Here is a 15,849-nt window from a genome sequence, read left to right as displayed (position 1 = left end):
GTGCCAAGCTCTGTATTTTTAAACCAATGTAAGTTGCATGAAATGAAATGACTGCAGTAGACCCTCGCATTTCCAACCCCCTTTGGGCAAGCCACGGAGGAATAGGGGTCGGATAAGTGAAAGAACAGATAAGCGAAGCATCGGAGTTTGAACCATATCTCAGAGTTTCAGCTGTACCTCGGAGTTCTAGTCCGCTTTTTGTCCCAGTATGTAAATGGTCTGAACTCTGGAACATGTACAATGGGCTAGTGATAAAATGATTGCACGAAGACATAATACATGTACTATATGCAAACTGCAATTACCAAACTAATCTTAGAAGCTACTGTATCTTTCGTTGCCATTACTGCACGTTGTCACTATGTTTGCTCAAATGGGCTTATGACGTCATATCCACTTTGCAAAAAGGGTTGGAAATGCGAGGTTCTACTGTAGTTAAAGCACTGACTGCACAGTATTCATTTACATGTCTCACAGTGTTTGATGTGTGGCATCTTGTAAGTCTTTCATGAGGCATTCTTGAGTTGCTAGAAAGACAAATCTTGTAACAGTGTGAATTTTGTTTACTACCTATGTACTCAAAATTCTTCTCCAGTTTGCTTTTAGTGGTACTGTTAATTAGGCAGATATGTTGAAGTCTATTATTTGTGCTGTTTCAATGGTGAATTCTGGCTTTGCATGAGTCACTGTGAATGCTTGCAGCAGGCATAGAAAGCTTCTGTTCTAAATTACTGTGAGTTAATATTTTAGCTCTATGATATGGATGACAGACATGCATGGCTCTTAACATTGATAGCCAACAATGAAGTTGTTATGGTAAAGTTTAATTTGTTTGGTGTTATGCTGGAAAAATAGGAATGCTACTAGCATTAAAGTCTATTTGCAAATTAGTTGCAGTTTTGAGCTTTTTGTGTGTGAACATGTTGAGAATAAGGGTCCATCCGTAATTGTCAGCAGTTTTACAAAACGAAAAACTGTTGTTCTTCTTGTACCTCACTCACACACACACACACACACACACACACACACACACACACACACACACACACACACAACAAACAAACAAACAAACAAAAGTTACATTAATGTTGATACCATGATATTGTCTCATTTCATCACTGTCTGTAGAAAGGTGTTTCTGATTCCCAGCAACCAAAATCGATGGTAACAATTGCTCTTGGCTGTTGCTTTCTAGTTAATCTGCTTGAGAGAACAGTTACCCCCACACCATCTCATTGGTCTAGTATTTTGTAACCCACAGGGTCTTTGCTTTCTCAAATAATGTTTTCCTGTCATCTACTGGATATAAATTCCACAGTGCCTCAATGACGGAGTAGTAGAGGCTACTACTAATGCTCTCAGATTTCAAGCAGAAAGGACCCTTACCGCACCACCAACCAAAAGCCTTGTCTGTATGGCCACCATTTCTGATTTGACCTCAGGTGCCATTGTACTGCGCTGTACACCGTTATAGCATCAACATTTTTACCAAAACAAAATGGCTTTCAACCCACCCACCGACATGCGAAAATTTGTCGTTTTGTGAAACTGTCGACAATTATGGACGGCCTCTAAGATAGTACATACATTAATTGCATATTTTAGATTATGTTAGTAATGCCTTGCTACTGACATCTATGTTATGGCTAGAGTACCGTAGTTTTGATCTCGTTACAAATAAAATGTTTCTTTATTTTTGTACAGGTAGCGAAGAAGCTCAGAAGGCACTTCTGTCCCGGTCAATGTTTGAGTTTTTCCGTGCTAGAAACGATGATCTCAAAAAAATTTGTGGAGTTGTCACTGATTGGTATTCTCTTTATTTGGTCGTTTTATGTGACAAAAACAACTACAGTAAAGCTCCACTGATCCAAACGTGCTGGTGTGATATTCAGACAGCTCATTCTGTCACATGGTCATCATGTGGCATAAAATTAGTACAGTGTAGTGTGAAATCAAAATCACAGAATCAATGTCATTTTACAGACAAATATTAGTGACTTCTTGCATAAGTAAATAGGGCTGATAATGGACACATCTATCCCAGTTGCTGTAATAATTGTGGTTATCTGTATGGTGCACATGTAATGAGAGCCACTTGTGGTGATATGGTTGTCCAGACAAATTGCTTGTCATGATACTCTCCTTTTCCAAGCTGTTGGGATAAGTGGTGCTCTACTGTATACTGTTTCATTAGCTGCATTGTTATATCTTAATAAAGTGTACATTAGGGTAGCATTTTATTAAGGGATTGGTATTTGTGAGTGATTACTATTTGTTTTTAACCACATTTAGACTGGAATTTGGTAATTTTTTGAACCTATCACACTGGAATTTGAGAATGAATTATTGCCAACTTTTATAGATGTTTTTTAAATTACAAATAAAAACTATCCAAATGGCAGCATATATTGAGTGTATTTCATTTGTGTCCTAGCACTCAACTATCACGTTTTGCATAGTCAATGTTCAACATCTTATAAAATGAGAGAATAATAAGGTACCAAAACTTTGTCCTCGAAATCTATTTCTAACAAAAAGAGAAATCTGCTGTATATATTCATGTGTTTAAGAAACAACATGATGTCACAGTAAATAGACTGAACAGAGTTTGATTATTCTTTAGTGTATATAGAACCAGACAGCTTCAAAATCGCTACCTTAGTATGTTTGTTAAAAAGAATCAACAGAATATTAACCATACTTCACAAAACAGGTCCAAGTTAGCAGTGTCGTTATTATTTACAGTAAAAGTTGATTACCTCAACTGATTGGGAGTTATGTGTTCATAATTTCAAAATGTACATATAATCATAAGCAAAACAACAATTTTTCATACAGTATGCATATAATTGTGAAGAGAAAAATAAAGTTATTTCTTATGTGTAGACTAAAGGTTTCATGTAGTGGCTACGCCATGTTGATCAAACTAGTGTACTGTGTGTTGGTTTGCTTACACACGTGACTTATACAGACGTACGTGGCATAGCAGTAGGAGTAGCTCATACAGTGGCAGGTGCACTAATGCGAGCCACGTGATTTGCCAGTCTGAGCATTTAGATAATTGATGTTTCGGCCGATGAATGTTTGGATAAACTTTATTTGCAATCAGACTAACTGTAGCTGTAGTTTCTACTGTCAGCAGGTGATTATTTTATATACATGAAAATATGACTTAAGAAGTTTAACAGATGTTGTTTCACTTTAATTTATCAATAGTTTTATTCTAATGCATCTACATTGTGTAGTTTGATATCGAATTTTTAGAAGCGAAGCATATACATGTATGATGAGCTTGTCTTGCATTGCACAGCATTGGTGCCCATACATTTTGTATATGTTGGGGTTACTTGTGTTATAGTGTCTGAAATTTACTGTCACAATTAGTGAATTTTCAGCCCTTTTGTGACATGCTTTTGAACATGTTGCAGCTAAATTTTTATAGTGTTTATCTTTTGTAGGTTCACTGGAGGAAATCAAACACCTGACGGAAGTTGGAAGTGTTGGTATTGGGCGTGTTGTCAAGCACATTGCCAGTAAAGGACTGCATGTTCAACTTCCTGGGAGAAAACTAGGACTAGTAGCTCTTACTGATATTGGAGATGACTACAGATTGATATCTATTACAACTATTCAAGAAAATGCACTAGTCAGGTAACTTATCAGAGGCTGCTACGATCACTGCAGTAGTTCTGCATCAACTTTTTTGACAGCAATTTCTTTATTCCACCTAGAATATAATGTTCAACTTAGTTTACTCTTGTAGTAACACAGACTAAATGATAATCAGCCATTTGACTTATCAACACCAAGTTTTAGATTAGTTTGTGCATATTTGCATGGCTAGTTTGTGTATATTTGCTTGCTTGAATGCCAAACTAATATAGCGATAATAAGCATTACTATGATGAGAGGTAGTTTGTGTATATGATCTGAGTTGTTAGTGAAACTAGTGCAATTTTATTTGTGGTGCAACAATCATTTGCTTTGAAGGGCATATCAACAGTAACTATTTAAACTCGTGCTTTCAAGATAGAGGAGTACCACGTGTGCTATTGATAGAATAATTATTGTTGAGAAGCGCATCTTCAAGAACATAGTTCTCTCTTCTGAAGCTTTGTTTACCCATGTCGTGTTAACTTGCATTTTTAAATTTAGATCATGAGATGAGTTTTATAACATTTCTAATTTTAAGATTTCGTTAGGTCAGACTTTGAACTGTGTTTCCAAATTGATTTACTGATGAGCAGTTGTTATGATAATGTGGCACTACAGCAATGTAAAGTGCACAGTTAAGTGTGTCAATCTTGGAAGCAAGTAGAAATAGATTGTCTATATTGAATTCTACATGTACAGTAGCACACCATAAAGCAGAAACATTTAAGTTTCGCTTTGGCAGTGATAGGCTTGGCTGGTTGATGTTGCCAACAATATAACAGCCACAAATTGGGGTATTGCTGACCTGCCCAAAGCAACAGTATTCTTTCCCAGATGACATGTTTATCTTACATAATTCTCATAGTAATATTAAATAGAGAAATTACTAGATATGCTGCAAGATAGTGCAAGGAAGAATGACAGTAGCAACCACATTACATAGAGCTATAGAGGGAGAACAGTATTAATTATACTTATCAGAACTTACCTCACACAGGTCACTCAACATAACTGTATTTGGCAAACTGTAATTTCTCTAAATTGCAATTAACAAACAATTAGTTTATGTCTTTTGCCATCTTTTTAGAATTGGAGTTGTTGTATTTTTGTTAGGTATGTTGTGTTGAACGTAAATCTTGATCACATTGACTTGTCTCTGCGACAATCACATGTGCAATCAGCTGAAGGTGTTGATCCATCTAAATTACCTGAGGTCACTGATAGAGAGATCCAGTCACTGGAAGACATTACTGAAGGAGATATCATACGAGGCTTTGTTGTCTCTGTAGCTCAAAGAGGTGGAGTTTTTATTCGGTAAGCAATTGTAAAAACACACTTTTTCTGCAATCAAAAAGTTTGGAACAGTCAATTCTAAATTATTGTGTGTGTGACTGGATAGATATTCAAGGCATCTAACAGCACGTGCTAAAATCACAAACTTGTTTGATGGTTACTTCAAGAACTGGGACACACACTTCCAGATTGGTCAAGTTGTCAAGATGAAAGTGTTAAGGTAAATGGTTGTACCTCTTTTATACACTTGGTTATGTTTTAATCAGTTGGTTAATGTTTTAGTTTGCACGTTTGTTTGTTTGTTTGTTTGTTTGTTTGTTTGCATGTGTGAGCACGTGTGCCAATTGCATAATGACGATTACTTTATTGATTGAATTTTTTGCCACACTGTCAAACAGGCAATCAGTCTGTCAGCCAACGTCCCGTAGGACCTCACTTTTATTTTCTAGCGCGCCGGTCCACACCCCCGCATATAGCTCCACGTGCTCCACCACGACGAAATAGGCATTTTATTGCAATACATAAGATTTAAGACTCTTCGGCGGTCCCGGAAGACATGTATTACATAGTATGACATACGGGCTCGTTGTTTGAACACCTGCGAAGTCAACAGCACGATTTGAGATCTTGTTTAGGAAGAGGAAAGTTGCATGGTGAATGCCATGCTAAGCCGGAAGTGGCAACTCAACTACGCACTGCAACACCGTTGAGTCGACACACCACTAGACGCCTTTCTCACTAGAAGCTTGTCTACCGCGCTATCATCGTACGGTGTTGTCAGAAAACTTAGTTACTAGATTCTTTGAGACGGCCAAGTGCTCATATCTACCAATGCCACTTGTTGTAATCACCTTGCATTACCGAAGATGCTAATGCAAGAATCAGCAGTGACTGCAAATGTAAGGCTACTATACACTGTGCAACTTGTCAAACTACTTGCTAGCGTATTCTACTGTTTAGCTTCTGGCTAATTAAATGTTGATCTGTCTTGAAAAGAATTGTCTGATGTAATGCACATCGCATGTCTATATCACAGCAACAAATTAGACTACTGAACGTGTCTAGTACAGTATCTAGTGACTGTGCAACAATTAGTCAACTAATCAATTAATTTAATAACTGTATCTATTAATAATAAACTGCAGTTAACATTCCTTTATTTAATATTATTGGAAAATTGATGTCATTTGCATATACTTGTAGTACACTTACTCACTATTCCTCTAGTAAGAGTCTCTCTGATGAATTTATGGTCGTGTCATAGTGATATTTTCATAATAATTAATACTATGAGTGATTATTGTTCATATTTGTGACACAAGCAAGACTTTGGGTTGATTTGATTTCAAGAGCAGACCCACTGTTTCATCTCTTCTTTCAGTTTTCTGGATCTCTGCGGTGGTGCCACATCTAGCACAAGACTGGCAATCTCTTCCAGGATGAACAGTTTCTCCACTTTTTCTCTTCCCCCTATTAGCTATGTGCATATATGCAGAGTAGGTATTAAGTTAAAATGCATGAACAAACAGTTCAGTCTCTACACCCCTTTAACATCAATCCCCTTGGCTAGTTGTGACTCCTTTTATTAGCAAAACACTTACAACTATCAGCAAACTCGAAAATCAATTTGATAGAGTTACAGAAGAACAGAACAAGAGAACACTAAGAACTCATATTACAAAGAAGTAAAGGAATACCGTAACTCGTTGAAAACCGCACTCAGCGCAAAGAAATCTCAACAGAGTAGCGATATTCCACATTATAAGACTGCTGAGGCGCAGAACCGTGGTTTCTACGTGATGATTCTTACTCCCATTACTGCACAGTGTGTCAAGTTTGGGGTCAGAAACCTCCCATGTTTGTGGATGCAGACCAGATTTTAGAATGCAGTAAAACATGATCACATTCCCTCTTTACAATTTACTAGGTTGTTGGTGAAAAAACGCCAAGAGATGGACGGCAATGTGCTCAAAAACTAGCGAGACGCTACCACGTGATTAGTCGCAAATACGCCAGTCTATCATCAGTTTTAGTGGATAAGACTTAGCCAATGTGTTGTTCTTTACGTGCACATCTTCTACAGACAGTGATCTTCATCCTAGTGTCCTTACCAGTAGATTTCCAAACACAACCACGCCTAGAAAGTCGGAAAGCTCCCGTAATATAAAATTAAATTCTAGCCTCGCCTCCGCAAAACCAAGCCTTGGCTGACGGACTGCAATGAGGCAGGTTATGAGGTTGGCATTTAGACAAGTGTTCTTACTTAAACTACATTGGTATTAAATGTGTGTACTTGCACTCATGTTTCTGTTTACTTGTAGTATAGATGAACAGTCTGGCCAAGTTGATGTCTCATTGCGTTTGTCAGACGTTGATCCTGTAGCAGCTGCAAAGCATCGTAAAGAACGAGCACTTAAACGGAAGCGGAAACTGTCAGACACAGACGTACTTGTTAGAAAGAAGAAACCAAAACTTTCTGGTTATGGAGACAGTGGGAATGAAACTGGAGATGATGAAATGAGTAAGATCATGAGTCACCATGCGGTTGTAATGGCAAGTGAAAAGGAGAGTGAAGATGAAGGTGACTGGAGTTCAGACAATGATACTGATGTTGTTAAATCGGTATGGTTAATTATTTGTTGAAACATGCTGATTATATTGAATTGCTTGTCGGTTTTCCACTTGGTTCACCTGCTTGCTTGAATTTTTTGTTTTGGTCTTTCTGTACATATGTTTTATCTGTTCTTTGTATGCCTGTTAATTTTTCTATTTGTCAACATTTTCTGGTTTTCTATGTTTCTGGTTTCTTTTTGTTTTCTGTCTTGTTAGTTGCAATTATGTGGTTTGTTTATTCACTTTTATGAAACAATAACTGTTTGCAGGAACATGGCCTTTCATTTGCGTCTGACAAGCCTAGATTAAAGGTGACATTTGTAACGATTTCTTTGATGTTATGCATTTACTTGTGACATTCTTATAGCTCTCCAGTGAATTTGACTGGAGTGAAAAATCTTCAACAACTGCAACACCTCTCAGCAAAGCAATGGAGAGCAGTGATGAGGAAGTTGAAGAAGTACAAGAGGTCAGATTGTCTCTACTCTGTTGTGTATCTTGGTAGAATGTTCTAGTTGTTGTAGACTGGCAGAAAAAAAACAAAGCGGCAAAAAAGGGCTGACAAAAGGCAAGATGAAAAGAAAGTTTATCAGGTATTATGTTTGTTGTAAGGGGAATGCTGTCATTTAGGGATGCATTTCTTTTGCCTCTACTGTTCTTTCAGGAGAGACTTGAGAGTCACACAACTCTTCCGTTTGTTTTACCCCTACTTATAAGTTTAGAAGAGTTATGAGACCTCTTTGCATCGTTTGGCCATAGCACAGAAGAGGCAGAAGAAAAGAACTCAAGCTTTCGCGTTTGATAACAGTGCCATTTATTGCAATTGCACAGCAGGTTAAGGCTTCTGTGTGTTCACTTTCTGTTGTTATACAACAGCAAACTGCTCTGCAACTATTTTTGTCTATTCATTCTGCTGCCAATACTGTGCATGCCCAAACTCTTTCAAGAACTGTTCTATGAGCATTTTTGATGCAACTCTTCTGCACTCTGCTGATGCAGCTGCATATGATCAAACTCTTTTACCACTCTTTGACACCTTGTATTTGGGAACAACAGAACAGACAAACAAAATGCATCCTAACACTCAGTGGTGCTGTTTTAGGGGCTGCTCATTGCTCGTCTTTTCTGGATTATGCGTGTGTGTATGTGTGTGTGTGTGTGTGTGTGTGTGTGTGTGTGTGTGTGTGTGTGTGTGTGTGTGTGTGTGTGTGTGTGTCATGTGCACAGAGGCTAGCAGCATATGTCTATTCATTAGTATATTGTTACTTGAGGAGGGTTACAGTAATACTGGTGTAGCCAGGTCAATGACCTGGTAATTGGAATGCAGCACATGTGCTCATCCTTATCACTGGTGTTAATAGCATGCCAGGCAATGTGATCATGTTGTTGGTGTTAATTAGCAGCTGTTCCTTGCTGTTGCTGTAAAAATCAGTGGTATTGTGTTTTGGAGCAAAAATCATTAGTAAGCTTCAGGGTAATCCTAGTTGACAATATTGATGTCGATGTCAACGTCGACGTAAGTAATAGAAATGAATCCTATTCCAGCGTCGACATTGATGTCAACATCAAAGGATGCCACCGATGTTGAGGCGGTTTCTTTGAAGTTTGATGCTCAGCTGAGCGTTGGCGTCATATTCTGAACCAGGCTTTACTACATGTTGCTAAAGTATCGCTGACTTGTCATGTGACTTGTTTTATTTCCTGTAGACTGAACAATCTTTACTTCAACATGGCGTCATACCAGAGACTCCTGATGATTTTGATAGACTATTGTTGTCAAGTCCTAACAGCTCAGTGTTATGGCTACAATACATGGCATATTATCTTCATTTGACAGAGATTGACAAGGCCAGGGGAGTAGCTGAGAGAGCTCTCAAGACAATGTCATTCAGGTGGTTTGTGTGCTTGTTCTGTGCACGTGTGTGTGTGTGTGTGTGTGTGTGTGTGTGTGTGTGTGTGTGTGTGTGTGTGGGTGTGTGTGTGGGTGTGTGGGTGTGTGTGGGTGTGGGTGTGCACTTGAAGGTTTGTTTGAATTAGAGTGTACAGTATAGTTAATAATTGTTGCTATTTGGACTGTTGTGGAGATGCAGCTGTGGTAATTGAAGTTGTGGTTTAACGTAGGCAGAGAAGAGAAGCATAGCTGGGGAACTAGACTTGAGCCAGTCTCTTTCCACCCCTCTTTTCCCCGGATTGTCACTCTGAAGCGGGGAGAGACTGGCTTGAGTCTACCAGGGAACCACTTCGGCCACTTCGGCCATGGCCAATCCAACACTGTCAGACTTGGCAGTAAGCATGGGCAGGGTCTGGCTACATTAGATCAAAGTCTGACTGCACGTTTTACTGCTTATGCTGCAAGTTTTGTAGTATTATACTCTTTCAGTTTCCTGGTCAGCTATGTTTTAGAGTGCATTAGATTAAGTTAATCACGTGATTGCCTGCAGCTTTAATCCTCGTTAGATTACATTTTAACCACATCTCTTAGCACTTATTAGACCAGACCTATTGATAAGCTTCCTCCCCATCCTGAGAAATCTAAGGCTTAGCTCTTTCAGAGCAGACTAAATTGTATAGCTATTTGTTTTTTGTACGTAGTAATATTCAATAATGAATAATTGACTTGCTGTAATTTTGTGCTCTTTACTATTGTTTCTGTTTCTTAAACCTGAATATTCATTGTAGACTTCCTGCTTTGCTATGGTTCTTGTACATATTTATTTTTGTGTTGGTTATGTTTTTCTACTTCATGCGCTTCCAGAGAAGAGAAAGAAAAGCTGAATGTTTGGACTGCTTTCATGAACTTGGAAAACTTGTATGGAACAGAGGAATCGCTTTTGAAAGTATTTGAAGAGGCACTGCAGCAAAATGAACCTGTTGTCATATTTTTTAAGCTGATCAACATCTACATCCAGTCTAGGAAATTTGATGTGAGAAAATGTAATTTCTAATTGTTGTGCTTTTAGAGCATTGTTTAATAATATTAGCATATTTTATGAACTCTCGTGACTACTATGGATAGACTGCTTTGTACCTAAAGACCTAAACATCATTTGATGAGACACAAGTAAGGTAGCTGTATGTACGTACATTAGGTGAAACATGTGATGGTTTCGAAATTGTTGGAGATGTAAATGGCATAAAACAATGAACACATCGACAACCATCATCAATCTTACTGTATCATATTGGTACAGTATAAGAAATGTGCAGACTATATATGTGACTGATCGACTCGTAGACTGACGGTGGAAATACTCAACTGTATGTTTTATCTAATCACAACGTTGCCCTAACAACCAAGTAAGGACTTGATTTTTGTAGTATGCTTTCTAGTTGGTTACTATCCAACCATCACTCAACTGTGTTGTGTGGATTGCAGTGTGTGTTTGTACAGATTACATTAGTTGGAAGCTTCACATGTAAATACTTCAGTGCATGTTGCAGGGTGTTTCTGACACTCTTTTTGCTAAAATCAACAAGCTTTGCTTTAGACAGAGTTGACAGACTAGTCAGTCAAATACTTCTTGAGACAGACCAACAAACTTGATATGTACTGTACCAGTGATGTTGTAGACATATAGCAATTGCCATTTGTATTACAGTGTGTGGAGCAGCTGTACAGTCAGATGACAAAACGTTTCAGTGCAAACAAAGATGTTTGGGTGAAGTTTGGCCTTTTCAGAATGAAGCAAGGGCAAATAGAAGCTGCAAGGAAGCTTCTGCAGAGGAGTCTGAAAGTGCTACCAAAAAAGGAACGTAAGTACTTTATATAAAACATGTGATATGCCTTTTATTGGTGATGTGTTGTACTTCACTAAGTAAAGTCTTGTTTAGATATTGATGTTATCGTGAAATTTGCTCAACTGGAGTTTAAGTTTGGTGAACCTGAACGTGGGAGGACAGTGTTTGAGAGTGTGTTAAGTAACTATCCAAAGCGAGTGGATCTTTGGTCTGTTTATATTGATATGGCGCTGAGAGTTGGAGAACCACAAGAAGTCAGGTGAGTATGAGTGTTATGGATTAATTTATTGTTGAATGTGTGCTAATCTATATCGACTTCAGGGTGTTAAGACTTTATGAAATCTTAGGTTGCGCTGACATTGCTGCTGGTGTACTTGTGAGCACATGTGAATTGCTACATGTGCGATTGTTACATGTGCAATTGTGACATGTGCGATTGTTGCATTGTCTGCCAATACTACTAGTACTTTCTAATTTTTACGTTCAACAGCTGCAGTGTTGTCACTCCTTGAAATGTTGTTGCTGACATCGTGTTTTCTTTGATTTTTTTGTGACACTGCTAATTGGTATAGTCCTTTCTTGTGATTCCTGAAGTTTCAAATTGTCACATTTTGTTTTTCTTATTCTAACTTCGCATTTGGATGCCATCTTTGTTCCCATTTTAATGAGAAAGCATTTCATCAACAGACTTTTACGCCATCTTGGAAGAGCATGTTTGTCTTTATTGCTTGAACCAAACCTAAATGTAGAATGCTTAATAAGTGGCAACAACTGCACAGTACACAAACAGGCAGGCAGGCAGAAATATGGTTCTGTGATTTAATATATGGTATTGCACAAATGATGCTAATATGTATGCAGGCCGGATGCTTTACTATGTACTTATACTGCCTGGTGAGACAGCTTGCCTGTGATCCAAACTTATCACGGTTTCACTATGTTGTTCTGTCAGTGTCAGATGATAAGTTGGCAGGCTAAACAGGCAGACAAAGTAAATGATCATGCAAATGACAAAAAAGGAAAGTGTACATAAACAATAAATAATCAACGACCAAAGAAGAAGGGAGGGAGAAGATAAAAGAGGGAGGAGATAAGGGAGGGAGGAGATAAGGGAGGGAGGAGATAAGGGAGGGAGGAGATAAGGGGGGAGGAGAGAAGGGAGGGAGGAGAGAAGGGAGGGAGGAGAGAAGGGAGGGAGGAGAGAAGGGAGGGAGGAGAGAAGGGAGGGAGGAGAGAAGGGAGGGAGGAAAGAAGGGAGGGAGGTGAGGAAGGGGATGAAGGGGAGGAAGGGGATGGGAGGGTCGCATAGATGGTTGTTTATTTAAAGAACAACGTAGGTGGCTATTTACTATTACATCATAAGTTGGATTTGAAATGGATAAACAGATAAAGATATGGGGATTAATTAAATAATGTAAATATATTTACATTTTCACATTGATATTATAGAGATCTACTTGAACGTGTCATCTGTCTAACCCTTTCTACAAAGAAAATGAAGTTTTTCTTCAAGCGATACTTGGAATTTGAACAAAAGCATGGTGATGAAGACAGTGTAACTGCAGTGAAGCAGAAAGCAATAGATTATGTCGAATCTAAGATATCACAAACTTAGTGATGAAATATAATACTTAGATTACCTGTGCAAAATAGACTTTATAATGCACTACTACAGCGTACAACTAATCATCAAATCCCTGCCAGTCAGTGGTAGCATCATCATCATCTGGCTCTGTATCAATGCATCTCACTCCAGTCTTCAATAGCGGCGTGCCCTTGTGTTTGCCCAGCACTTTCGCAGTTACCATAACTTTCAGTGTTCGTTTGGAGTCTTCGGAGCTTCTCAAGACGAAATACTCTTTGAATGGTCCGTCTCTTGAAGCTTTGACTTTGATGCAGACATTATGACCAGTAGTAGTGGGCGTGGCTTGTAAGATGGTCAAGTATAGGCTTGGAATAACTTGAGTCAAATCGAGTTGAACGCCTAGGTTGTGTTCGATATCAAAACAAGCTTCGTAAATGTGTTTGAAAGAAAGAAGGCCGAGGTTGATGTGATAATCTGAGGTCGGTGTTAGCACTGAACTTGATTCAGGACCTTCTGCGCGTACTGAGTTTCCTTCCAACTCGACATCACTGGCGAAGCGAACTCGTGAAACTAAAAGAAATTGAAACAGCAAATCAATCAGCGAATTCGAAGCTACAGCACCCTCACTGATCAATGTGTGCATGATACTGGAAATGACTACAGCAACGTTTAGGCCTAACTGAACGCAGTATGATCATGAGTAAAGGTGTAGAGAAATGAATAAAGTCTTACCTGCCATGTCACCGAATACTTCCCACTTCCGGTGCGGTGGTGGTTACCCCGGAGTTCTGAACTTGTTTGCGCATGCTTATGTCAAGGCATTGAACCTAACATGCAGACCTCTGATTAAAGAATGCGAGAGTAGGCGGTTTGTTTGAGTGGCAAATGTTTCTGGCCGGCCGGTACTTTGCCACGTAGGGGAATCTGGCTGTACCCTCGAGACTATGTCGTGGACCAGAAAGTAGATACTAAATACTCACAAGATGGCAGCGCATGATGTCGTGTCTACAAAATATCGATATATCCTTTACGGATGCGATGACATAACGAAGGCGTGGCATCCGGGAAGTCTATAACGACCCGTATAAAATTTGTCGTTTCGTTTTCTTTGCCATTTGTATGACGGGCTGCTGTTCTTTAACCTTGTCGGCATGCCTAATCTTGTCGTGGATGACGTGTGCTGTATCTAACTGTGGCTCGTTACAACAAACTTGTTACAGGGGACGATGTCATGAGAATACAACGTGTGTCTGCGATGCTGGCTGGAGGGGAAGTCTCTGTAACCAATGTGGGGGAAGAGTAAGGTTAGTAAACTATGTTTCTGTGGTAGACAGCGTTTTTAGGCGGTAAAGTTGAGCGATGTTACCTCTTGTTGAGCAACAATATTCTAGACGTTAGAACAGTCTTCATGGGAAATGTCATGTCGTGCGGGCAACTGCAATGTCTAGGTTTAGTATGTTGTGTATGCAAGTGTTGTGAGGAAATAAGTTTGTTGTTTTTGTTGTCGGGCGGGTCATAAACCTCTGACATGAGTTGGCTTACCTACCAGATAATGATGGCAAGGATTGTAAATACGTGTAAATGTCACCATGTGAGAGACCATCCCAGTAGCACGTAGTTTGCTTGCTGGCTGTCTGCCATATTTATTTCTTACGTCAAACTATGATACATTTCTCCAAAGAACTCTAGACAATGATACAGCTAGACTAATGTTCATTGAAAGCTAACATTACAGCATACCACACGCTAAGGAGGAAAAAATTGGGTGCAAAGAGAGTCAGGTCTTCTCAAACTCACCACACAACGTACAAGTTTCTTCTATATAACTTGAGCGTTACACTTATGTAATTGAACAGAAAATCGTTTCCTCCAAAAGTCTAGAAACTCTACGATGCTTGCTCTTCCTACTTGTCATACGACAGCTTTTCTGTCTGTCTGTCTGTGTGGATCGCTAGCTGGCTGGCTGGCGTTTATATTATAACGTATAACTATAAGCAGCTAACACAGAAATCTCATAGTTCTGTCTGATTGGACTCTAAATTATATGTGCAAAGTAGCAGACAATATCTAATGCAAAAAGTTACACTGCTCGTGTGGACTGGTTGGCTGGCTGGCTAGCTGGCTGGCTGGCTGGCTAGCTGGCTGGCTGGCTGGCCCGCTATGGTGATCATGCTCAGGAATGTGCCACACTCTTAAAGTTTTGTGCAATCACTGAGCAGTATTTGTAATTTGTTGTACATTGCATTCAGAGACAATGAACAAGCCACCCAATCAGATCAGTGAAACATTTATGAAAGAGTTTTAGCCAAACAGTGTTTCATGTTTGCAAATGCCAGGGTTTGTCGAGTTCGCGCTTCGTGTGCTCTCTGGTCTGGAAGTTCGAGGCTATTTGGTGGCTTGCCACATTTATAAGGGGAACCTAACACAGTGTAACCATGAGCGATATTTATGTTCTGTGTGTGATGACTTTGATGACTACAGACTATTTCGCAGTGTTATGAACTTTGTGGTCACATGAAACAACATTTTCTTTGTACGTTTTTACATAGATTTTACAAGTAGGATTCTTAGAAGGAAAATGCGTCTAAATTCATAGTTTAGACAATATTTCTTTTCTGGTTTTCAGAAGGCTCATAGCTGTGGAAGCAAGGGCGTAAGTTAACGCGACTTCAATTAGTAGTTTTTAGTATAAGCTTGAGTTATGTACTAGAGTCCATTCCCGAATAGGAGAATACGTAGGAAAACCCGTATCTCCAGAAGCGAACATCCTAGCGAGTTGATTCCAACATCATTAGAAAGCTCACAGAATTATTTATCTGGGATCTGCGTACCCATCTGCGCATAACTGCGCAATAACTAAGATGAGCTTCATTAATTTTGGGGGAACTGTGTATTGATTTTACCAAAATGTACTCAATTGTAGTAGATCAAACAGAAGATGAACAACTCTATTACTTTTTGCTTCT

General features: G+C 39.0%; 3 protein-coding genes across 7 annotated transcripts in view; 2 read left to right on the top strand and 1 right to left on the bottom strand.

The window, feature by feature from the left end:
- LOC134180457 (protein RRP5 homolog) overlaps positions 1-12,967 on the top strand; it is a 34,265-nt gene extending 21,298 nt beyond the window's left edge. For all 3 annotated transcript variants that reach the window (XM_062647620.1, XM_062647627.1, XM_062647613.1), the window contains 13 exons: positions 1,705-1,807; positions 3,459-3,651; positions 4,768-4,968; positions 5,054-5,167; positions 7,269-7,569; positions 7,830-7,871; positions 7,928-8,029; positions 8,085-8,153; positions 9,268-9,452; positions 10,316-10,484; positions 11,160-11,313; positions 11,392-11,557; positions 12,748-12,967. In XM_062647620.1, coding sequence (XP_062503604.1) covers positions 1,705-1,807; positions 3,459-3,651; positions 4,768-4,968; positions 5,054-5,167; positions 7,269-7,569; positions 7,830-7,871; positions 7,928-8,029; positions 8,085-8,153; positions 9,268-9,452; positions 10,316-10,484; positions 11,160-11,313; positions 11,392-11,557; positions 12,748-12,913 — 1,965 coding nt within the window. In that variant the 3' untranslated portion in view covers positions 12,914-12,967. The remainder of the gene's footprint in view (positions 1-1,704; positions 1,808-3,458; positions 3,652-4,767; positions 4,969-5,053; positions 5,168-7,268; positions 7,570-7,829; positions 7,872-7,927; positions 8,030-8,084; positions 8,154-9,267; positions 9,453-10,315; positions 10,485-11,159; positions 11,314-11,391; positions 11,558-12,747) is intronic.
- LOC134180478 (adipose-secreted signaling protein-like) lies at positions 12,744-13,932 on the bottom strand. 2 transcript variants are annotated; one of them, XM_062647645.1, is made up of 3 exons: positions 13,616-13,932; positions 12,939-13,453; positions 12,744-12,857 (listed from the first exon to the last, which is right to left on the bottom strand). In XM_062647645.1, the coding sequence occupies exons 1-2, from the start codon at positions 13,620-13,622 to the stop codon at positions 12,981-12,983; spliced, it is 480 nt and encodes a 159-aa protein (XP_062503629.1). In that variant the 5' UTR covers positions 13,623-13,932; the 3' UTR covers positions 12,744-12,857; positions 12,939-12,980. The 2 variants fall into 2 exon arrangements, with proteins under 2 accessions (XP_062503629.1, XP_062503623.1); XM_062647639.1 differs by lacking the exon at positions 12,744-12,857 and having other exon boundaries at positions 12,859-13,453.
- A 48-nt stretch (positions 13,933-13,980) lies between these two features.
- The window catches only part of LOC134181841 (attractin-like), a 34,608-nt gene continuing 32,739 nt past the window's right edge, over positions 13,981-15,849 (top strand). For both annotated transcript variants that reach the window (XM_062649123.1, XM_062649117.1), the window contains exon 1: positions 13,981-14,187. In XM_062649123.1, the coding sequence (XP_062505107.1) occupies positions 14,003-14,187 (185 nt within the window). In that variant the 5' untranslated portion in view covers positions 13,981-14,002. The remainder of the gene's footprint in view (positions 14,188-15,849) is intronic.

Source organism: Corticium candelabrum, chromosome 1 (genome assembly GCF_963422355.1).
Source record: "Corticium candelabrum chromosome 1, ooCorCand1.1, whole genome shotgun sequence".
Lineage (NCBI taxonomy): Eukaryota > Metazoa > Porifera > Homoscleromorpha > Homosclerophorida > Plakinidae > Corticium > Corticium candelabrum.
Note: the sequence above shows the minus strand (reverse complement) of the source record. Positions and strands in the feature narration are given on the sequence as shown.